The sequence below is a fragment of the Oncorhynchus nerka genome, linkage group LG9a (genome assembly GCF_034236695.1).
Source record: "Oncorhynchus nerka isolate Pitt River linkage group LG9a, Oner_Uvic_2.0, whole genome shotgun sequence".
NCBI lineage: Eukaryota > Metazoa > Chordata > Actinopteri > Salmoniformes > Salmonidae > Oncorhynchus > Oncorhynchus nerka.
The window spans coordinates 24,256,054-24,280,431 of record NC_088404.1 but is presented as its reverse complement, the minus strand read 5'-3'; the positions used below and the strand labels follow the sequence as shown (position 1 = coordinate 24,280,431).

The 24,378-nt window shown below is 43.2% G+C and overlaps 1 protein-coding gene across 1 annotated transcript; it reads left to right on the top strand.

Moving 5' to 3' along the window:
* The first annotated feature begins 19 nt into the window (after positions 1 to 19).
* LOC115134081 (protein mono-ADP-ribosyltransferase PARP12-like) lies at positions 20 to 24,332 on the top strand. Its single transcript, XM_029667704.2, has 12 exons — positions 20 to 438; positions 8,274 to 8,409; positions 8,593 to 8,848; positions 8,933 to 9,061; positions 9,147 to 9,273; positions 9,415 to 9,583; positions 9,686 to 9,806; positions 9,909 to 10,005; positions 10,246 to 10,330; positions 10,932 to 11,062; positions 21,222 to 21,373; positions 21,474 to 24,332. The coding sequence occupies exons 1-12, from the start codon at positions 122 to 124 to the stop codon at positions 21,728 to 21,730; spliced, it is 1,977 nt and encodes a 658-aa protein (XP_029523564.1). The 5' UTR covers positions 20 to 121; the 3' UTR covers positions 21,731 to 24,332.
* The last annotated feature ends 46 nt before the right edge of the window (positions 24,333 to 24,378 follow it).

The following is a 24,378-nucleotide window of genomic DNA, read 5'->3' as shown; positions in this document are numbered from 1 at the left end:
CCAGAAGTGGAACTGACGACATACAAATTTAGGGTGAGGTGATGAGCATAAAGATACTAGGTGCCTACCATAACGATACTAGGTGCCTACCATAACGATACCAGGTGCCTACTATAACACGATGTCGTCTGTGGTGTCTCAATATGTTACTAAAATTATCTGTGGAAATCAAGGATGTTTGGACTTTAAGCAGCTTGACCAGATCGTTGGTCAAAAGTTCACTTGTGCAAATGAGGTCCTACTTGGAATACTTCGTGACAGCAGAAAATATGCCATCAGTGAAGGCAAAGAAAAGGCTTCGGGTTGTGTTATGAGCCAGGACAGTGTTATTGTTGCTAAGACTTCACTACGAGTCTGTCAAACCTCTCATAAAGAGTGTCATCAGTGCGATCATTTACACATATGCAGCCACTTTGTATGCGGTAACTGCAAGTACGGGTAAGTGCCATGCTAAAATAAGACTATTATATGTAGGCTATCAAGTTTCTTATCGCATAGGCTATACACAGTGGGTCTGCAGATGTTTCATAGCATATGTAAATACAACTTAGTTATGAGTCCAGTATGTTGCTAATTTGGGTGTAGCAACAGGCACCGTAATTTAGCTACATTTGTAGTGCCTTTTTGAATTACTCTGGCTATCTACTCAGAATTCAGAGCACTCTCGTCTGAGTGTGCCAGGCGCAGATTAACTGATGGATTTACGACGGCGCAACACTGGTTGAATATGAGCAAAAACGTGTTGTTAAATTGTTGCCAGTAGAAGTTTGTCACCAAAGCTCTAGGGCCACCAGGTTTGCTAGGGGCCCTAGAGGGGGGAGAAAATGGTCAGTGAGGTGTGCTCTCATTTGTGTCTGGAAGTACAGTAGCTAGCAAGTTAGCCAATTTAAGCAGGTCACCCAGCTTGGGTGCTTGACGATGAAACGCCGTTTGGGTCTTTGGGTGTCAAAAAATACAAGTTACACGTCAAATGACACTATTTGGCGCGTTAGATAATGTAATTAAACAGCAGGGAGCAGGTCTCGAACCCTCGACCTTCTAGCCTGAAGTCCAGCGCGCAATCGACTGTGCCGCAAAAGCATGGTCGAGCGGCGGAATCGATATCCGCGCTGATAAACCCAGGCTCGTTACACTAAGTTTTTCATTTGACACGTCAAATAACACAATTCTATTATAGAATCTTGTGTGTGTGTGCTGAATTTGTGCGTGCAATCCAAAAGCGCTACCACTACGATCAGTAGCACTGTAAAAGCTGTACAAAAAAAGTCTGCAAATATGCATACACTGGCCACGAATGATGCGTTTACAATACCACTTTGGTAATAAAGCAGCTGAGTCCTTCTACCGACAATGCATACATTGAATGCCTGAAATACATTTAATGCCTAGATTGGGGCGATTTCTCACCCGTATGTATTATGTGAGTAACGTTCTTTCTAGTGACCGTGTGGACACTAGGCTACATACATACATCTATGGCCATCTATCGGTCCATTTCTCGTGAAACAATCATATGCTAAAGCTTGCTCCCTACAGTAGGTATGTTTGAAGCAGCACTTAACTCGTTTATGTTGTTGACAATTAGATACTATACTTTCTCACTGCTCTTTAAACTTCCATTTGATATTGTTTTAGTTTCTTTAATCAAAGACGATCGCTGGTAAAAGCGCAGCATTTTGAATTTTTTTCTTCATTTTACTAAGGCTTTGAACTTGCTGCTCCATTAATGGCAATCTATAGCCTACATTGCAGATTGGCAGCCTTTAGGTAATTTTGGATGCCAATGTTACTAGCTAGTTAGACACCGATCCTGTCCACCAATATTTGTGTGTGTATATACATTTTTCACTGGTCTGCTTGATGTATACAATTTTGAAGAAAAAACATACTCTTTATTTTTATGGACACTGAACTACGGTGGTTTATTTTGGCCATGATTGTTGAGGTTGGTCACTGACGGTCCTCAGTTACATTCACTTTATCTTTCACTGTGACATTGGAGTCTAATACTATCAATCCTCTCTTCCAATAGTACTCTTGTTTAATTGTTGCACTAGCTGAAGTTTAGACCCACGGTTCGTTTGCATAATTTTACATATCCAAAATGCTAATTGTCCGTTTGTATACTCTTATGGAATTGTTCCCTCCTAACGACGTTCAACAATTTAACGATACAGGGGCTGACCCTTTTTATAGCCTACTGCTTAATTTTAAACATCTATTTACTCAGCCCTGGGTCGACACCTAGTGGAGTACACATTTTATGGCCATTGAAATGCCACCAATCACTGTTAACATTTTTCAATAACTGAAGCTGAAGGTTATTATCGTTGTTTAAAGTGTGACCCGAAACCCAAAATGTACACTTGCCTATTGACATAATACATTTTTTTTCAAGGGCGTTATGTAACTTCTTTCCTAGATTGGTTTGACCTCACTGCACATGTAGGGTAATCAACTGAGTAGGATAATTCCTGCTGCTCGTCTTGTTTAATGACGAGTTTAGGATTTGTATTTTATCTTTTGAAGGGTGTTGTGCTATTTTTGTGTATGGCATTATCCAAAGATTCTTGTGTTCTGCTTTTTTATTTTATTTTCTTATTCAGATGTTTTGCTCATGCTGCTCCTCTCTCAATTTGACTTCTCTTATAAGGATTAATGTCTAGTTCAACAAGTCAGGATGGTACTTTAGGACTTTCAGTCAGACTGGTGCAGGGAACATTTGCGGTTGTGGGGAGAAAATAAAGCGCTCAAGATTATTATCACATCTGAAAAGGTTGAATACTGATATCGCATTTCTTCAAGAAACGCACCTACTGTATGACCATTACTAGATTGTGTAAAGCATGGGTTGGACAGGTTTTTCATTCAAAATTTTAACGGCAAAGCCAGGGGAACAGCAATAGTGATTCACAAACGAGTGCAGTTTTCACCCTCACAGATCCTGGAGGACGTTATACAATAGTTAGTGGCACCCTCTTCCAAACCCCTGTAGTCTTGTGACTGTTTACGCCCCTAACTGGGATGACACTAGATTTATGACGTCTCTTTTAGCCTCTCGCCCTAATCTTGACACCCACCGCCTCATCTTTGGCGGGGACCTTAACTGTGTTATTGAACCAAGACTTGACCCGTCTGATCTCAGAACACTTACTCCTTCCGGGATGGCAAAAGCTCGTTCTACACTCGTGACCCAAATGGGTTGTGTTGGTACATGGCGCTTCCTCCACCCGGTCACAAAAGACTTCTCCTACTTTTCTCATGTTCATTAAGCCTACCCATGCATATACTACTTTTTTTTGGGTAATTTTTTTGTTAGATAGAGCCCTTCTCCCCTCAGTTAAAACTAGTGATGCACCGCTATGACATTTTTGGTCGATAGCGATATCCAATATTTTCCTGGGCAAAAAAACCCAGATAACGGATATTTAACATTTTAGCGGCCTTTTAAGCATTCGAGAACAGTTAAGTAGTTAACACACACACGGACGCAGCGGTCTAAGGCACTGCATCTCAGTGCAAGAATCGTCACTACAGTCCCTGGTTTGAATCCAGGCTGTATTACATCTGGCCATGATTGGGAGTCCCATAGGGCGGCGCACAATTGGCCCAGCGTCGTCCGGGATGTCATTTGTAAATAAGAATTTGTTCTTAACTGACTTACCTAGTGAAATAAAGGTTACACACACACACTGACCAAAAAGTTATTTTGTTGGCATTTACGCATGTCCCCATTACCAGTAAAACATAATCAAAACCAATTTTTTTCACTTATTTGCTGTGTTCAGTCGTTTCATTCTCAACCAGGATTTCTATGGAACACTGTTTGGGTCTTTGTGTGTGTAAAAAGATGCACGTCAAATAACACTATTGTGCCACGATTGTGCCTAATCCTTATTGTGGCTATTTTCACAACACAACGTCTTGTACCTACGTTATATAGGTATGCACAGTAGTTTTAACATCGGTATTAAACTAGACACCAATATATCGTGCAGTTAAAACTACAGAATATTCAGCGATAGTGATTTGGGATCATTCCCCCCCACATTCTGGACTTGGCACTTACTCCGAATGGAGATTTAACACGGCCCTATTCTCTAACAACGAATTCTGTTACTTTATTTCGACCAACATAGATGTATTCATTCAAACAAATAATGATGACACCTTCTTCTTTTGGGAGACTTTCAAAGCAGTATTACGGGGAAAGATAATTTCTTACAACGCTCATTATGTCAAACAAAAAGTAACTGAAACATCAGGAACTGGTGGACTCAAGCCTGGCAATAGACCGGCAATATTTAACTTCACCATCCCCTGAATTATATGCAGAAGCTGAAACTTCAAACTCAATTTAATCTGCTTTCCACTGATAAAGCAGAGTTTCTGTTGCAACGAACAAAGGGAACGTACTATGAATATGGTGACAAGTCCAGCCACCTTTTGGCACACCAACTTAAACGCCAGTCAGCATCATCTTATCTTTCAGGTATTTACATTTTATATTTATTTTACCTTTAGTTATACAGGTTTTTCTCATTGAGAACATCTGTTTTCCACGAGAGACCTGGTCCAATGGGAGACTCCTCCCTTAATCTTACAAGTGATCCCTCTAATATTAATTCAACTTTCGTGTCATTTTATTCTAACCTCTACAAATCCGAACCCCCATCAGATAATACAGCTATGGGCAACTTTTCAGATATGGACATGAGTAAAGTTCTGGACAACCCTCTGCATCTTGATGAAATAACAAAGGGTCTAAAGTTAATGCACAGTGGCAAGGCCCCAGGCCCTTATGGCACCCCCGTCGATAAAAAAATGTAATAATTTTTTTTAACATAAAATTCTCAGATCAACTTGCCCCATTACTATTAGATATGTTCACCAACTTGTTAACACTGGGCTCTCTTCCCCCGACGCTAACCCAAGCCTCCATCTCAATTATGCTTAAGAAAGATAAAGATCTGGCGGAATGTGGTGGCCCATTTCACTTTTGAACGCTGATGTTAAATTATTTAGCTAAGGTTCTAGCATGCCGGTTGGAACCCTGCCTTCAGGATGTCCTATCTGATGATCAAACGGGTTTCGTCAAAGGGCGACAACTGTTTTCCAATGTAGGGCGGCTTTTGAACATTATACTATCTCCCCAGACCCCGAAATTCTTTCTCTCAGAGAATTCTTTCTTTGGATTCTTTGGTTTTGGGTCCAATTTCATCTCATGGATATTTCTGCTCCTACGACTAGCGTACATACCAACTCTCAACATTCGAAATATTTACCCCACTCCAGAGGGACCCGTCAAGGGTGTCCTATGTCCCTGCTCCTTTTTGCTCTTGTGATAGAGCCACTTTCCTTGGCTTTAAAATGATCACCATCATTCAGTGGAATCCACCGAGCTGGTGAAGAGCATAGTGTCACTGTATGCAGATGATCTAATATTATATATCACTAACCCTGTGAACTCTGTCGATAATATAATGCATATTTTAAACACATTTGGATCATTTTCAGGTTACAAATTGAACATTGTTGTCCTATCAAACCTGCTGCCAAGCAAATTCCCCTTGGAGCCCTGCCTTTCCATCTGTCGCCCTCTGGTTTTTCCTATTTGGGTGTGAATATAACACACACTCTGGCTACCCTCCATAAAACTCACTTTGCAAGCCTAGTCACATGCGTTAAAGCAGACTTACACTGCTGGGATAGTCTGCCTCTCTCATTAGCTGGCAGAATTCAATCTGTTAAAATTAATATTTTACCTAGGTTTCTATATATTTTTTCAATGTCTTCTGATCTTTCTGCCAAAATTATTTTTTTACAAAGTTGTATAGGCTCGTCAGTCATTTTATCTGAGCAGGCAAATCACCTAGGATGCGCAGAGCAATACTTCAAAGAAGGAGACAAGATGGAGGATTGGCACTTCCAAATGTACTGCTTTACTATCAAAAGATTATGGTCTGGTGTAATGCTCCAGGTACCAACTGGTGCTCATTAGAGGACGATGATTGGCGCTCCTGCCAATCATCGTCCCTTTCTGCTCTTGCTTGTGCCCCACTGTCCTTGTCCTTCTAAGTATATGGGAAAACCCATTGTGCGCTCTACTTTGACGATCGGGAGACAATTTGGTCAACATTTTAGACTTTCTGCCCCTTCTCTTCTAAGCCCTATCTGTATCAACCACCTTTTTGTACCCTCCAAACTCGCCCAGGCTTTTGTTTTGTGGCGTGAGAGAGGTTTGGTTTGTTGCAAAGATTTATTTTTAGATGGGAAGTTTGTCATTTTTAATGATCTTGTGGCTAAATCTAATCTGGCTCATTCTAATCTTTTCTGCTATTTTCAAACCCGTAACTTTGTTTGCTCTCATGTTCGCTCTCATTCGCTCTCATTTTCCCACCTTTCCTCAACTAACTCCCAAGACGTTGCTAGAGGAATTTGTCGACCTGTCCCCAAATTAATGTAATTGGTTCAGAGTGTGTTTTGATATTTTAACCTGCATGTCGTGATCGCGTTTGGTGTGGGGGGACAAAATACATTCATGCACGATGGCGCACGCGCACAGCCGGTTTGGGTTCCGTGAGGCATGGTCCTAGGGCTCAGGCCCTCAGAAAGAGAGGGAGAGAACTTACATTCACACAGGACACTGGATAAGACCGAATAAATACTCCAGATATAACAGACTGACCCTAGCCCCCCGATACAAACTATTGCAGCATAAATATGAGGGGGTCACGAACCCATGGTTTTAAGTGCACTATCAATTTCAAGTCAACAGCTTTAGCAGTGTGTGCCACCTAGAAGTTAAGATGATAGTTTACATGACTACTATTTGACAAATCCATAAGGCTCTAAGTATTTTTCTTTTTTTACAATGTACAATATTTTGTTCCTTAAGCATATGGATGTGTGTGAAACGAATAAACAAAAACGTGGGGTTTTGTCACATTCGAAAACATTAGTAGTAGCTAGTATCCTAGTCAAGGATGCGTCAATTAAATAGACACATTTTGTTACAGACCAACGAACAAAAGTAAACCTTGAATTTGTAGGTTTATAATATCCCTTTAGTGGCAAGGCTGACCTCATTTTTAGAAATGCCAGTGGTTGGTGGATATAAAGTCTATGATATTTGATAAGCTGATGATGAATTTGTTCTAGGATATATTCACTGCCACCTAGTGAGTTAGCATAGGGCTAATGTGTGCCATGTTCTCTGATGGGACCAGCTAAAATGTTGCGTTCTGTCAAGTGTAATAAAATGAACTATTTTTAGCTGACGCTCTTTTCCAGAGCGACTTACAGGCGCAAATATAGTTAACCCACACTGGTTGAATCAACATTGTTTCCACATCATTTCAATGAAATTACATTAAAACAACGTGGAATAGACAATGAATTGACTTCTGTGCCCAGTGGGAAGCTGTTCGTTCCCAGGTAAGTGTCATCGAATATTTAACCCGATCACGCTGGGTATACAAACCCGTTCATGTCGTCTGAATACCGTGTTAATTTCCCAACGTCACACATACACGCAGTGTGTGAAGCAGTGTACAAGAATGTATTGATAACTTCCAAGAATTGTTTGTTTGCTGGAAACTTATCTGGAATTTTCAACCCAGAAACGTGTCTTTTTGTGTACACTTTGACCACAAACACAGGCCAGCTACCTGGGGTGTATTCATTATGCCGATTCGGTTGTAAAACATTCTGCAACAAATGTTTACTCCAAACTTAGAACGTTTTGCAATAAAAAGGAGAGTTTCTATCCTTCAAATTCAGGTAGGTGCTTTTTTGGTTCTTAAGCAATGCAGATGTGGCCCTGTAACTCATTAATTGGATATCTCGTGCAAAATTAGTATCAGACAAGCTTTGATTCAACTTGTTAGTGAATACTCCTGAGGTGTTGACCTGTTGCACCCTCTACAACCACTGTGATTATTATTTGACCCTGCTAGTCATCTATAAACTTTTGAACATCTTGGCCATGTACTCTTATAATCTCTACCCGGCACAGCCAGAAGAGGACTGGCCTCCCCTCACAGCCTGGTTCCTCTCTAGGTTTCTTCCTAGGTTCCTGCCTTTCTAGGGAGTTTTTCCAAGCCACCGTGCTTCTACATCTGCATTGCTTGCTGTTTGGGGTTTTAGGCTGGGTTTCTGTACAGCACATAGTGACATCGGCTGATGTAAAAAGGGCTTTATAAATACATTTGATTAAATAGATAAAGTAGTTGTGTACTCAAACATTGTTCTCATGTCTCTTTAAACTCTAGGAACAAGTGCAAAAAGGCCCACAGTCTAGATTGCCCACACAACGCAGCTATTATAAGTGAGGTGGGTCACCATGACCTGGGGGAGGCAGAGCTGTTCCAACTTCTGCTGCAGAACGACCCCTACCTGATGCCTGAGGTGGGTGGCACCCAAAAGTACCCTTAAATGAATGTATAGTTGATCTAAAAAGATTGGATAGGTTAGCACTGGGGTAATACTGTAGCTCCGGCACCAACTGATATGGAAAAAGAGTAAGCCAAGTGTTAATTGCATGTAGTATGCGCTCTGGATGTTTGACCATCTCCTTTCAACTCCTTCCAGATCTGCTCCCATTACAACAAGCGCGTTGGTGAGCATGGCATCTGCAAGTTTAAAAGCAGCTGCACAAAACTCCACCTCTGCCTGCACTTCCTCCAGGGTGACTGTAGGTTTGGTGCTGGTTGTAAGAGGGCCCACACGTTCGATGCCCCTGCAATGAAGATTCTAAACAGCAGAGGATTCAGCCAAGAGAATATCAAGATCCTCCACAATATCTACAAGAATAAATTCATCATAACTCACCAAGAAAATACAGCTGGTAAGGAAATGACAAGGTAGAATCCAGGAATACAGAGAATCCATGCAAACAGCACTTTAGTAACCGTGTCTGTCCTGTGTCTAGCTGTAGCACCCTCCCTTGCTCCAGTCATGATGCCAGTTGAGAATCATCAGCCCTCCTCCAGCTCCACCAGTGAGACTGACAGGAATGAAATCTGCCTCTTCTTCATCCGCAGTCGCTGCAGCTTCAAAGGTAACCTATCAACCTAAACATACTTTATTATCAACATTTCTGTTTACAGTAGTGTGTTTACATGTTTCTGTGGTTGTGTTGTCAGACACATGTGTCCGTGTCCACTACCATCTGCCTTACAAATGGCAGATCTTAGATGGAGTGACTTGGAGAGACCTGGACAATGTAGAGGAGATTGAGAAGGCCTACTGTAACCCACAAAATGACACAAGGTACTGTTGTCATCATATTAGGTTTGGTGTGGATTTTTGTTACCTGTCATACCAGATCTATGTTAGCGTTTTATTAGATAGAGTATATTACCTTTTTTAAACGACTGGTCTTATTTTGTTGTTCATCTGTGTTGCCCTCAGTGGAGGAAGTAAGCCTGTGAACTTCCTCACCATGACATGTGGAAGCCCTCCAGTTCGTCGTCTGTCCACTGTTTCATCCGTCACCAAACCCCCTAACTTCATCCTCACAACAGAATGGCTGTGGTACTGGAGACATGACTGTGGCCAGTGGATAGAGTATGGCCATGAGGTCAGTCAGTCTTCAATACTGAATATGCATGGATGTGGTTTTTATTGTGACTTTACTCCATCCTCTTTAAGTTGACCTAAACGGTGTTCTTATTCTGTGCAGGGTGGTGAGGGGAATGTGACCTCTGTCATTTCCCAGACCCTGGAGAATGCTTACCAAACTGACTCTGACAGCGAGATTCCATTTGAATCTGGAGATCAGAAGTACATTCTCAGTCTCAAAGGTATACCCCTTGTCACAGATATATAGTAATTCAGCAGTTAATCAGCTCTTTATTGGCTAACAACCTGTTAAAATGTTATCATAAATATTGTTTCTGTTTCAGAGATGCATCAGCAGAATATTAGATTTAAAACCAAAAGAGCAATTTGTAGAAGGCCCTGTTTTCTCTCTAAGGAAGATGTGAATGACAAGCTGAAGAGGTATTGTCCTTCATGGTTGTACTGTATGTCTGTAATGAATGTAATTTGAAGTGTGCCACTCGCCAAATTTCACATCTCCCAGTCCTACCCCAGAGCCAAATGAAGTAGTTGGACAAATAATACTGAGCATTCAGGAAGGCCTATTGGATATCTGTGTCTGAATCATTCAAACTAGAAGCCAACCCTTGTCTATTGGAACTTCCCTGTTGGATTTCCTGTTTCTTCTTTTGTCTCTGTTAGTGAGTCTAAGGAGAGCTCCAGCTCCTCTGTGACTGTCCCTCCACACTGGGACAAAGGAGTCTTGTCTGACGCCACAGACTACAAGGTACTATGTAGTGATACTGTACTGTTTCATTTAGTTGAGTTTAAATGAAACACACGTGAGCACACAAGCATTTCACTGTAAGTCTAAAACTGTGGTTTTCGACACCTGACATATACCATTTGATTTGCTTTGACACTATTATAATGGTGGGCACCAATATCGATAATGCAATATGATATGGAATTGAGCAAGGGATATCAGTTTATCCTTTATGTTATCCTACACCATTAAGTAAAATAGCATACATGACTGTTCCTGCAGGCACTAAAACCTCTCTCTGCCTCTCAATTTAGCATACTTAATTGCCAACTGATGGGCCATCAATGGGCTTACCATTTTATTCAAACTGGTTGGGTAGGTTAAGCCCCCAGAACATTTGCACCTGGCCTAATGGGCAATTAGCAAGCCGTTGTCTGGACTTCACAAAACTGTGGAAGTGAAAAGAAAATGTAACATTCACACAGTTGCAATGCTATATATCAATATCGGATTGAAAAACTGCAACTGATATAGATTTTCCATATTAGTGATATTAATATACGTGTGGAATATTTCCCATAGAGACATCTCACTTAATAAAGTTATCTGTGGTTTCCTTCAGCTGGTTCCACTCTCAAGCCAGATAGAAGAGTACCAAAAGTTGGAGAAGCTATTCAAAAATACCATGGCCAGCAGCACCATCCACAGCATCAAACGGATCCAGAACCCCTCACTCTGGAGGGTCTTCCAGTGGTATGTTTTGTAGACTGCTGCATTCAGTTGAAAAACTGGTGTCTAGTAGATCTTCTGAGACTCACTCCTCAGCCTTGTGCCGTTGAAGGCCATTTTCAATAGCGTGATGAGTTGGAAAGCTTCAGAGGGGCAGTTCTGTGTTTTTGTGAAGCAGAGGTCCTGAGTTCTGTGCAATAAATAGAATAGATACGAACATTTTGACATCTGTGCTGCTTTCAACAGGTTTTCTTCTGAGTGGGTTGTGGATAGCAGCTAGTCATACTGTAGCTAGTTTAGCATCCTTGAGACATCCTGCCTTATTGAGACCACAAATGGGTTTCTGTTATATAACAGTAACTACGGTGAACTTGGCTTGCAGAGTTCTGTATGGTAAGTTGGCATCGAATCTTGAAGTGGTTTGGTACATGAAACATTAGCATATTTACATAATGATATTTGTTTCCTTACATCGTCCCCGATGCAAATTCAGTGCATACCCGGACAAGGAGTGACTGCAATCTACACTTTGGTTTTCACTAGCAACTGGAGACATTAATATTTGTATTTTTGTACTAAAAAAGTATATCTTCCCTGTTTAGCATGTTTAAAATGTCATGCCCAAATCATTGCAAGATAATTTTACACCACGTTTATTGAGTAACACAATCCATGTAGCCCTTAAAATTATAGATTTGGGCACTGATAAATTCCTAAATCGGAACGCAGTGGCTGTACAGTAACATGCTATACATGTCAGAGTGCTGGATCTGCGCTGTACCAGAGCATGTGAGCGGAGTTGAGCAGTCGGAAATCCCACTCCTCTCACAGAGCGCTGCGCCGGTGCTCCATTTCCTTTCCAACCCCTCTGCTAAAAACTGTTCCTCACTCACAGAAAAGAAACTGCTGATCCAGATTCACTCCATTAATTAAAATCACAATTTAACCAACACCCATCTGTTTTTGACTACCTGGACATACTACAGTATTTGGTATTGAAATGAAACCATATGATTTGAATTAAAAGTATTTTAATAAACAGGTGACAGTAAGAAGCGCTCATCATTCATTTAGGCTACATGTCGTATTAAACAGCATGTAAGCACTCTAAATAGGTCTAATGAATTATTTACGCTATATAATTATTATTTATTAGCCTATTTCAATTCATCCAAGATGGCGTAGCAGTCGGACGTGTGTTTGTCTAGTCATGTAAATAGTCGGTCTCATCTGGATTTTTTTCCGTATATATTTTAATCTCACTTTCCATCTACATTCTAAATATGCTTTCCTGCAACCTGCCTCACCCAATGTGGTACGGCTCTGATATTTTTATACGTTATAACTGGAACCTCCATCAGAAGCTAGTCAGCTAACTAGATAGCTGTTAGCCACGGCTAGCGGTCTTCACCAGCCAGCTTTAGCTCGGTCAATACCTGCCAGTCTGCACAGCGCGATATCAACCCAGAGCATATCAAACTGCTTTTCTCCACCACATCACCGGATTCCTGCCGCAAGCTCTGGGCCTTTACACCGGATCAACACAGCTAGCTAGCTGCAACCGATTGGCCACCGCTGGCTAACACCTCTGTCCTGAAGCAAACACCAGTTAGCCTTGAGCTAGCCTTGAGCTAGGCCCATCTCCCGGCTAGCCGAAGAGGTATACCTGTTAATTCGTGGGCTTCAATACCTCTTTTGCCAATTGACCTGGACCTTTTATTGCCGACACGGAGCCCCGTTGATCCATCACGACTGGGCTGCCGACGTAATTATCTGATGTGGTTTCAACAGGCTTTTCCGATGCAATGACACCGAAGACCCATCTGCTAGCCCCGGCCCAGTAGTGATGGCTAAAAATTACTTGTCATGCACAAAGTAGATGTCCTAACCAACTTGCCAAAACTATAGTTTGTTAACAAGAAATTTGTGGAGTGGTTGAAAAACTAGTTTTAATGACTCCAACTGTATATCCATCCTGCCCTGCCTTTCTAAAGTCTTTGATAGCCAAGTTAACAAACAGATCACCGACCATTTCAAATCCCACCGTACCTTCTCCGCTATGCAATCTGGTCTCCGAGCTGGTCATGGGTGCACATCAACCATGCTCAAGGTCCTAAGCGATATCATATCCGCCGTAGATAAAAGACAGTACCATGCAGCCGTTTTCATCGACCTGGCCAAGGCTTTCTACTCTGTCCCCTCCTGTACTCCCTGTTCACCCATGACTGCGTGGCCACGCACTCCTCCAACTCAATCATGAAGTTTGCAGACGACACAACAGTGGTAGGCCTGATTACCAACAACAACGAAACAGCCTACAGGGAGGAGGTGAGGGACCTAGCGGAGTGGTGCCAGGAAAATAACCTCTCCCTCAACAAAACAAAAGAGCTGATCGTGGACTTCAGGAAACAGCAGAGGGAGCACGTCCCTATCATCGACGGGACCGCAGTAAAGGTGGAAAGCTTCAAGTTCCTCTGCATACACATCACTGATGATCTGAAATGTTCCACCCACAACAGACAGTGTGGTGAAGAAAGCACAACAGCGCCTCTTCAACCTCAGGAGGCTGAAGAAATTCGGCTAGGCCCCTAAGACCCTCAAACTTTTACAAATGCACAAATGAGAGCATCCTATTGGGCCGTATCACCACCTGGTATGGCAACTGCACTGCCCTCAACCGCAAAGCTCTCCAGAGGGTGGTGCGGTCTGCCCAACGCATCAGCGGTTGCCTGCCCTCCAGGACTCCTATAGCATCCGACGTCATCAAAGCTGGGACCGAGAAACTGAAAAACAGCTTCTCTCTCAAGGCCACCAGACTGTTAAATAGCCATCACTAGCCGGCTACCACCCAGCTACTCAACCCTGCACCTTAGAGGCTGCTGCCCTATATACATAGACATTGAATCACTGGCCACTTTAATAATGGTTACATACTGCTTTACTCATCTCATATGTACAGTCGTGGCCAAAAGTTTTGAGAATGACACAAATATTAATTTTCAGTCTGCTGCCTCAGTTTGTATGATGGTAATTTGCATATACTCCAGAATGTTATGAAGAGTGATCAGATGAATTGCAATTAATTGCAAAGTCCTACTTTGCCAAGCAAATGACTGAATCCCCCAAAAACATTTCCACTGCATTTCAGACCTGTCACAAAAGGACCAGGTGACATCATGTCAGTGATTCTCTCGTTAACACAGGTGTGAGTGTTGACGAGGACAAAGCTGGAGATCACTCTGTCATGCTGATTGAGTTCAAATAACTGTCTGGAAGCTTCATAAGGAGGGCAGTGCTTGGAATCATTGTTTTTCCTCTGTCAACCATGGTTACCTGCAAGGAAACACGTGTCGTCATCATTGCTTTGCACAAAAAGGGCTTCACAGGCAAGGATATTGCTGCCAGTAAGATTGCGCCTAAATCAACCATTTATCGGATCATCAAGAACTTCAAGGAGAGCGGTTCAATTGTTGTGAAGAAGGCTTCAGGGCACCCAAGAAAGTCCAGCAAGCGCCAGGACCGTCTCCTAAAGTTGATTCAGCTGCGGGATCGGGCAGCTTGCTCAGGAATGGCAGCAGGCAGGTTTGAGTGCATCTGCACGCACAGTGAGGCGAAGACTTTTGGGGGATGGCCTGGTGTCAAGAAGGGCAGCAAAGAAGCCACTTCTCTCCAGGAAAAACATGAGGGACAGACTGATATTCTGCAAAAAGTACAGGGATTGGACTGCTGAGGACTGGGATAAAGTCATTTTCTCTGATGAATCCCCTTTCCGATTGTTTGGGGCATCCGGAAAAAAACTTGTCCGGAGAAGACAAGGTGAGCTCTACCATCAGTCCTGTGTCATGCCAACAGTAAAGCATCCTGAGACCATTCATGTGTGGGGTTGCTTCTCAGCCAAGGGGTGGGCTCACTCACAACTTTGCCTAGAACACAGCCATGAATAAAGAATGGTACCAACACATCCTCCGAGAGCAACTTCTCCCAACCATCCAGGAACAGTTTGGTGACGATCAATGCTTTTTCCAGCATGATGAAGCACCTTGCCATAAGGCAAACGTGATAACTAAGGGGCTCAGGGAACAAAACATTGATATTTTGGGTCCATGGCCAGGACACTCCCCAGACCTTAATCCCATTGAGAACTTGTGGTCAATCCTCAAGAGGCGGGTGGACAAACAAAAACCCACAAACTCCAAGCATTGATTATGCAAGAATGGGCTGCCATCAGTCAGGATGTGGCCCAGAAGTTAATTGACAGCATGCCAGGGCGGATTGTAGAGGTCTTGAAAAAGAAGGGTCAACACTGCAAATATTGACTCTTTGCATCAACTTCATGTAATTGTCAATGAAAGCCTTTGACACTTATGAAATGCTTGTAATTATACTTCAGTATTGCATAGTAACATCTGACAAAAATATCTAAAGACATTGAGGCAGCAGACTTTGCGAAAATTAATGTGTCATTCTCAAAACGTTTGGCCACAACTGTGTATATACTGTATTTTAGTCAATGCCACTCTGACATTGCTCGTCCTAATATTCATATATGTATATTTATTTCATTATTTTACGTTTAGTTTTGAATTTTTAGACAGTACTGCACTGTTGGAGCTAGGAACCGAAGCATTTCTCTACACCCAGAATAACATCTGCTAAATGTGTGTATGTGAGCAATAACATTTGCTTTGACTTGAGAATACCCTCTCCACCCTTGCAGAGCCACTAGGGATGCTAAATACCCTACGGGCTACTCTTGCCATGTTGGGCAGGGATGCATAGCTTTTTTGATGTTGTTGGTAGGTCTACAGATTTTTAGGCAACATAACCCTATCAAAATGGAAAGCTCCTTGAGAGGTAATATGTCAGCAGGCCTATTGGGACAAAATCTATGAAAATAAACAACTTTTAAGAGTAGATTTGTTTTGGTTTCTAAATACTTTGCTACAATGACACGTAGCTAGCTACCCACTTCATTCTGTTCTGTTAGTATGTGCACGTAGTAAGTATACCATCATGCTTTTGGAATGCATGTCTTTTCAGATTCCACAGTGATTCTTTAGTTGTGGACACAACATCACTACACTCCCTCTCTTGGTCCTCATCTTTGTAAGTCACCTTGATTTTGCACCTGAATGTTTTATCAGTTTCTTTATGCAAATATTTAGCAAACTCCATGACAGTAGCTAAAGAAAGGGGCTATGCTGGGGCGGGCATGCCCTGAGCTAATGAAGTGAGTGCTACTGGAACAAAATTGGAGCGGGCGAGGGGGCTGGAACTCTGCGCTCCAGCCAAATTGGACACTGCTCATGCTCTGCGTTGTACAGGTTTTGACTGAGAGCCACTCTGATTGGGCAACTTTTGCACATTTTGTATTTGATTGAGGGGAAATGCTGTAAATTGTATTTTGAAAGATGAGATATTGAGGATTTATAATAAATATGGCTTTGTCATACAATCAAACCAAACACCTGTGAGTCCATTAATGTGCACTTCACATTTCCAAGTCATTAAACTGATGACATATACAGTCAATATATTATGATCACCATGTTTGATGTACAGTTAGATGACAAGACGTCATACCCTGCATTGTTCTGAACAGAATGCTAATTTTCTTCACAACAGTAATTGTGTAATGGCTGGGATGCAGGGTTGTAATTCCAAAGAAAATTACTACAAACTGCTTGCCGTAGTTCCTCAGCGTCACAGCTAGGAGAGCTCAAACACCTTATGGTTGAAGAATCTTCTTTGAGACATTAAAGTTTATTGAAATGACTTAGGAACTGTGCTCATTTTGGAGAGGTGTGTGTGGGGCCACTTGGAGACACCAGTTAGTCCTCACTCAAACTGTTGTCATTTTTTTGTCTTATGTTGCACTTACCCCATATTTCCCAGGAATATTATTATGTTACTGAATGAATGCAGACTATTTGCAGCGAAAAGTACCCCAAATGTAAAATCCAGTGTAATGTTTGTTTTCAGTCTTGTGAACTGACAATAATAATTTGGGCGCGGGGTAGGGGGTGCTTATCTGTTACACACAAGTGTTTATTTTTACATATCCAAACTCCCCCTGAGACACCCGCAGGGAGAGGGTTCATGGCCAGGGTCACCATTGTTCAGCACCCCTGGAGAAATTAGGGTTAAGTGCCTTGCTCAAGGGCACAGCTATAGATGTTTATTTTGTTTTCTCCGATAATCAAATCAGCAACTTTTTTGTTTACTGGCCCAACATGCTAACCTCGAGGCTACCTGCCACCCTGTTGTGTCTTGACCTTTTGATTTAATAATCTTCCCATCAACTCCAAACTGTTGTCTTTGGACCACCGGCGCCGACTGAGATGGCCGCCTCGCTTCGCGTTCCTAGGAAACTATGCAGTGTTTTGTTTTTTTACGTGTTATTTCTTACATTAGTACCCCAGGTCATCTTAGGTTTCATTACATACAGTCGAGAAGAACTACTGAATATAAGATCAGTGTCAACTCACCATCAGTACGACCAAGAATATGTTTTCCGCGACGCAGATCCTGTGTTCTGCCTTACAAACAGGACAACGGAATGGATCGCATGCAGCGACCCAAGGAAACGACTCCGAAAAAGAGGGAAACGAGGCGGTGTTCTGGTCAGACTCTGAAAAAGGGCACATCGCGCACCACTCCCCAGCATTCTTCTTGCCAATGTCCAGTCTCTTGACAACAAGGTTGACGAAATCCGAGCAAGGGTAGCATTCCAGAGGGACATCAGAGACTGCAACGTTCTCTGCTTCACGGAAACATGGCTTACTGGGAAGACGCTATCCGATGCGGTGCAGCCAACGGGTTTCTCCACGCATCGCGCCGACAGAAACAAACATCTTTCTGGTAAGAAGAGTGGCGGGGGCGTATGCCTCATGACTAACGAGACATGGTGTGATGAAGGAAACATACAGGAACTCAAATCCTTCTGTTCACCTGATTTAGAATTCCTCACAATCAAATGTAGACCGCATTATCTTCCAAGAGAATTCTCTTCGATTATAATCACAGCCGTATATATCCCCCAAGCAGACACATCGATGCCTCTGAACGAACTTTATTTAACTCTTTGCAAACTGGAAACCATTTATCCGGAGGCTGCATTCATTGTAGCTGGGGATTTTAACAAAGCTAATCTGAAAACAAGACTCCCTAAATTTTATCAGCATATCGATTGCGCAACCAGGGGTGGTAAAACCTTGGATCATTGTTACTCTAACTTCCGCGACGCATATAAGGCCCTGCCCCGCCCCCCTTTCGGAAAAGCTGACCACGACTCCATTTTGCTGATCCCTGCCTACAGGCAGAAACTAAAACAAGAGGCTCCCACGCTGAGGTCTGTCCAACGCTGGTCAGACCAAGCTGACTCCACACTCCAAGACTGCTTCCATCACGTGGACTGGGACATGTTGCGTATTGCGTCAGATGAAAATATTGACGAATACGCTGATTCGGTGTGCGAGTTCATTAGAACGTGCGTCGAAGATGTCGTTCCCATAGCAACGATAAAAACATTCCCAAACCAGAAACCATGGATTGATGGCAGCATTCGCGTGAAACTGAAAGCGCGAACCACTGCTTTTAATCAGGGCAAGGTGTCTGGTAACATGTCCGAATATAAACAATGCAGCTATTCCCTCCGCAAGGCTATTAAACAAGCTAAGCGTCAGTACAGAGACAAAGTGGAATCTCAATTCAATGGCTCAGACACAAGAGGCATGTGGCAGGGTCTACAGTCAATCACGGACTACAAGAAGAAACCCAGCCCAGTCACGGACCAGGATGTCTTGCTCCCAGGCAGACTAAATAACTTTTTTGCCCGCTTTGAGGACAATACAGTGCCACTGACACGGCCTGCAACGAAAACATGCGGTCTCTCCTTCACTGCAGCCGAGGTGAGTAAGACATTTAAACGTGTTAACCCTCGCAAGGCTGCAGGCCCAGACGGCATCCCCAGCCGCGCCCTCAGAGCATGCGCAGACCAGCTGGCCGGTGTGTTTACGGACATATTCAATCAATCCCTATACCAGTCTGCTGTTCCCACATGCTTCAAGAGGGCCACCATTGTTCCTGTTCCCAAGAAAGCTAAGGTAACTGAGCTAAACGACTACCGCCCGTAGCACTCACTTTCGTCATCATGAAGTGCTTTGAGAGACTAGTCAAGGACCATATCACCTCCACCCTACCTGACACCCTAGACCCACTCCAATTTGCTTACCGCCCAAATAGGTCCACAGACGATGCAATCTCAACCACACTGCACACTGCCCTAACCCACCTGGACAAGAGGAATACCTATGTGAGAATGCTGTTCATCGACTACAGCTCGGCATTCAACACCATAGTACCCTCCAAGCTCGTCATCAAGCTCGAGACCCTGGGTCTCGACCCCGCCCTGTGCAACTGGGTACTGGACTTCCTGACGGGCCGCCCCCAGGTGGTGAGGGTAGGCAACAACATCTCCTCCCCGCTGATCCTCAACACGGGGCCCCACAAGGGTGCGTTCTGAGCCCTCTCCTGTACTCCCTGTTCACCCACGACTGCGTGGCCACGCACGCCTCCAACTCAATCATCAAGTTTGCGGACGACACAACAGTGGTAGGCTTGATTACCAACAACGACGAGACGGCCTACAGGGAGGAGGTGAGGGCCCTCGGAGTGTGGTGTCAGGAAAATAACCTCACACTCAACGTCAACAAAACTAAGGAGATGATTGTGGACTTCAGGAAACAGCAGAGGGAACACCCCTATCCACATCGATGGAACAGTAGTGGAGAGGGTAGCAAGTTTTAAGTTCCTCGGCATACACATCACAGACAAACTGAATTGGTCCACTCACACTGACAGCGTCGTGAAGAAGGCGCAGCAGCGCCTCTTCAACCTCAGGAGGCTGAAGAAATTCGGCTTGTCACCAAAAGCACTCACAAACTTCTACAGATGCACAATCGAGAGCATCCTGGCGGGCTGTATCACCGCCTGGTACGGCAACTGCTCCGCCTCAACCGTAAGGCTCTCCAGAGGGTAGTGAGGTCTGCACAACGCATCACCGGGGCAAACTACCTGCCCTCCAGGACACCTACACCACCCGATGTTACAGGAAGGCCATAAAGATCATCAAGGACATCAACCACCCGAACCACTGCCTGTTCACCCCGCTATCATCCAGAAGGCGAGGTCAGTACAGGTGCATCAAAGCTGGGACCGAGAGACTGAAAAACAGCTTCTATCTCAAGGCCATCAGACTGTTAAACAGCCACCACTAACATTGAGTGGCTGCTGCCAACACACTGTCATTGACACTGACCCAACTCCAGCCACTTTAATAATGGGAATTGATGGGAAATGATGTAAATATATCACTAGCCACTTTAAACAATGCTACCTTATATAATGTTACTTACCCTACATTATTCATCTCATATGCATACGTATATACTGTACTCTACATCATCGACTGCATCCTTATGTAATACATGTATCACTAGCCACTTTAACTATGCCACTTTGTTTACTTTGTCTACATACTCATCTCATATGTATATACTGTACTCGATACCATCTACTGTATGCTGCTCTGTACCATCACTCATTCATATATCCTTATGTACATATTCCTTATCCCCTTACACTGTGTATAAGACAGTAGTTTTGGAATTGTTAGTTAGATTACTTGTTGGTTATCACTGCATTGTCGGAACTAGAAGCACAAGCATTTCGCTACACTCGCATTAACATCTGCTAACCATGTGTATGTGACAAATACAATTTGATTTGATTTGATTTCTTTAAATCGCTACCATGGTTATACATATGCTTTTCATATTTCTTCTGTAAGACACATTTAAATGTAGCCCTATACATATAGGCCAATTCCAACCAGTGTAAAGGGCTAAGAGGATATTTAGGCATGACATTTCAAACTTGCTAAATTTAATTGTTTGATATTTCCTGTTTGTTGACCGGTCAGTCTGCAACTTTTGAGGTTCGTATCTTTGAGGTTTTACTGTATAAGCATGTGTTTGCAGTGGCTAGTTTGAACAAAACCAAATGTATGGATTGCAGCCACTCCTTGTCCATAGATTGCGTTCAAGGTAAGGAAACAAATATCTTAATATGTAAAATTGCTGAACTATCCCTTTAATGTATTGTTTTGTGTGCTTGTGGTTAGGCAGAAGGAACAGATGATGAAGAAGAATGGCGGGAAACTGGTTGATGAGAGAGAATTGTTCCACGGCACAGATCACTCTATCATAGATGTCATCTGTGAACAGAACTTTGACTGGAGGACCTGCGGTGTGAATGGAACACTTTATGGCCTAGGTGAGTCTCTCTATTGCTATATCAAGTCACATAAAATAAAATGTTTCTGCTAGACTTTTGAAACATTTGTCTCTAACACGCTGTTGTTGTTATTTTACAGGGAGCTACTTTGCTAGAGATGCCTCATACTCTAACGCGTACATAAGATCTCAGAGCAGCAGTAAGAAGATTATGTTTGTGGTTCTGGTCTTGGTTGGAGAGTTCACCAATGGGTGTTGCACATACCGTCGTCCACCTCAGAAAAGCACCAGCAAGGTCCTCTACGACAGCTGTGTCGACTCAGAAAACAACCCATCCATTTTTGTTGTGTTTGAGAAACAGCAGATTTATCCTGAATACCTAATTGAGTACTCCTAAAATCCACAGGGGTCCATACCAATGTCTTCCACTGAAGACAACTGATATTTTGTGACTTGCTAACAGTCCTCACATGCTCTACCTACTGTATTTCTGTTATTTCTGTGTTGAATTGGGGCTAGTGGTTTATTGAATTGGGGCTAGTGGTTTATTGAATTGGGGCTAGTTTTGGGGTATTTTTTTGTTATTAGTTTGGGCTCTTTTAATCCATTTCGCCAGTTCAGTGCTATAGTGGCAGCTCCCCGCACCAGGCTTCCTGTGCGTGTTCTCGGCCCTTAACCGCCAGCACCACGCACCAGGCCTTCAGTGCGCTTCGCCTGTCCAGCGCTGCCAGAGTCTCCCGCCTGTTTAGCGCTGCCAGAGCCTTCCTTCCTGTAGTTATTTCCTCCGCAAGGTAATCAAACAAGCGAAATGTCGGTATAGGGACAAAGTGGAGTCGCAATTCAATGGCTCAGACACGAGATGTATGTGACAGGGTCTATAGGCAATCACGGACTACAAAAAGAAAACCAGTCACGTCATGGACACCGTCTTGCTCCCAAACAAACTAAACACCTTTGCCCGCTTTGAGGATGATACCATGCCACCGACGCGGCCCGCTACCAAGGACTGCGGGCCCACTCTCTCCTTCTCCGTGGCGGATGTGAGTGAGTAAGACATTTAAACGTGTTAACCCTTGCAAGGCTGCCAGCCCAGACGGCATCCCTAGCCGCGTCCTCAGGGCATGCGGAGACCAGCTTGCTGATATGTTTACGGACATATTCAATCTCTCCCTATACCAGTCTGCTGTTCCCACATGCTTCAAGATGGCCACCATTGTTCCTGTACCCAGAAGGCTCAGCCCCCTCCTGTACTCCCTGTTCACCCATGACTGCTCGCCTCCAACTCAATCAAGTTTGCAGACGACATGACAGTAGTGGGCTTGATTACCAACAAATACGAGACAGCCTACAGGGAGGAGGTGAGGGCACTTGGAGTGTGGTGTCAGGAAAGCAACCTCTCACTCAATGTCAACATAACAAAGTAGATGATCATGGATTTCAGGAGACAGCAGAGGGAGCACCCCCTATCCACATCAACGGGACAGCAGTGTAGAAAGTGGAACATTTTAAGTTCCTCTGCGTACTCATCACTGACAAACTGAAATGGTCCACCCACACAGACAGTGTGGTGAAGAAGGCGCAACAGCGCCTCTTCAACTTCAGGAGGATGAATACATTTGGCTTGTCACCTAAGACCCTCACAAACTTTTACAGATGCATAATTGAGAGCATCCTGTTGGGCTGTATCACCACCACCTTGTATGGCAACTGCACCGCCCACAATCGCATGGCTCTCCAGAGGGTGGTGCGGTCTGCACAACGCATCACTGGGGGCAAACTACCTGCCCTCCAGTACACCTACAGCACCCGATGTCACAGGAAGGCCAAAAAGACCATCAAGGACAACAATCACCCGTGCCACAGCCTGTTCACCCCACTACCATCCAGAAGGCAAGGTCAGTATAGGTGCATCAAAGCTGGGCCATCAGACTGTTAAACAGCCATCATTAACACAGAGGCTGCTGCCTACATACAGACTTGAAATCATTGGCCTCTTTAATAAATGGATCACTAGTCATTAATAATGCCACTTTAATGTTTACATATCTTGCATTACTCATATGTGTATATACTGTATTTTATACCATCTGTTGCATCTTGCCTATGCCGCTCGGTCATCGCTCATCCATATATTTGTATGTGTATATATTCTTATTCCATCCCTTTAGATTTGTGTGTATTAGGTAGTTGTTGTGGAATTGTTAGATATTACTGCACTGTCGAACCTAGAAGCACAAGCATTTTGCTACACTCGCAATAACATCTGCTAACCATGTGTATGTGATCAATAAAATTTGATTTGCATTCACAGTAAATGCTGCATATGCCGGCTTAATCGGAAATGACCTTTTACATTTAAATCACACTATAGCGCTGAACTTCGGCGATTGGAATTGATCCAGCCCTAAGATGTTTTACTTTCCTTTTCAGTAAGTCATGCATAACATGGCACAACGGTTGCAGAGGATCGAGCTCTTTTTATATATTTCATTTTTTTAAGTCGTGTGGCAGTCCCATTCCTTCCATATTTTATTGGTTGATGGTACAATGGTGAGAACACAGGAAATGAAGGAGAGAGATGTGAGTCAGATGGGCACTGGGTCAGATTTGAACCCATGCCCACACAGTATATGTGTGCCAGGGTCTACGGCCCTGTAACCGCTAGAGCACGGGTAGGTTTTTATTTAATTTAATGGTCATCGGGTCTTCGATATTAATGTACACATGGAAATTCTTACGTCAGAGACATCATTGTATATTTTGTCTCTCTTAGGTAGGTGAAAGCTACAACTTATTCCTTGAGGTGGATATGTTTTTAAAAATGTGTACAGTGTCAAACTTAAACGTCTAGTAATGTGAAATATCAACTTCTTAAGCTGAGCACTGAATACCTCTTGTTACAGTCCTGTTATGCTCTTTTCTTATGTACACTATCAACTTAATATTTATCTTTACAATGATCTAAATTGTTACACTGCAATAAAATGTCTCTTTACTCAGTTTCTTCCTCATTGACAATATTCAAGAAATCAGACGCTAAATAGA

Coding starts and splice junctions, on each gene's coding strand:
- LOC115134081 (XM_029667704.2), top strand. CDS start 122: ATGTCGTCTGTGGTGTCTCAATATGTTACTAAAATTATCTGTGGAAAT. Junction 8,849..8,932: donor TCACCAAGAAAATACAGCTG/GTAAGGAAATGA, acceptor TCCTGTGTCTAG/CTGTAGCACCCTCCCTTGCT. Junction 21,374..21,473: donor TGGAACACTTTATGGCCTAG/GTGAGTCTCTCT, acceptor GTTATTTTACAG/GGAGCTACTTTGCTAGAGAT.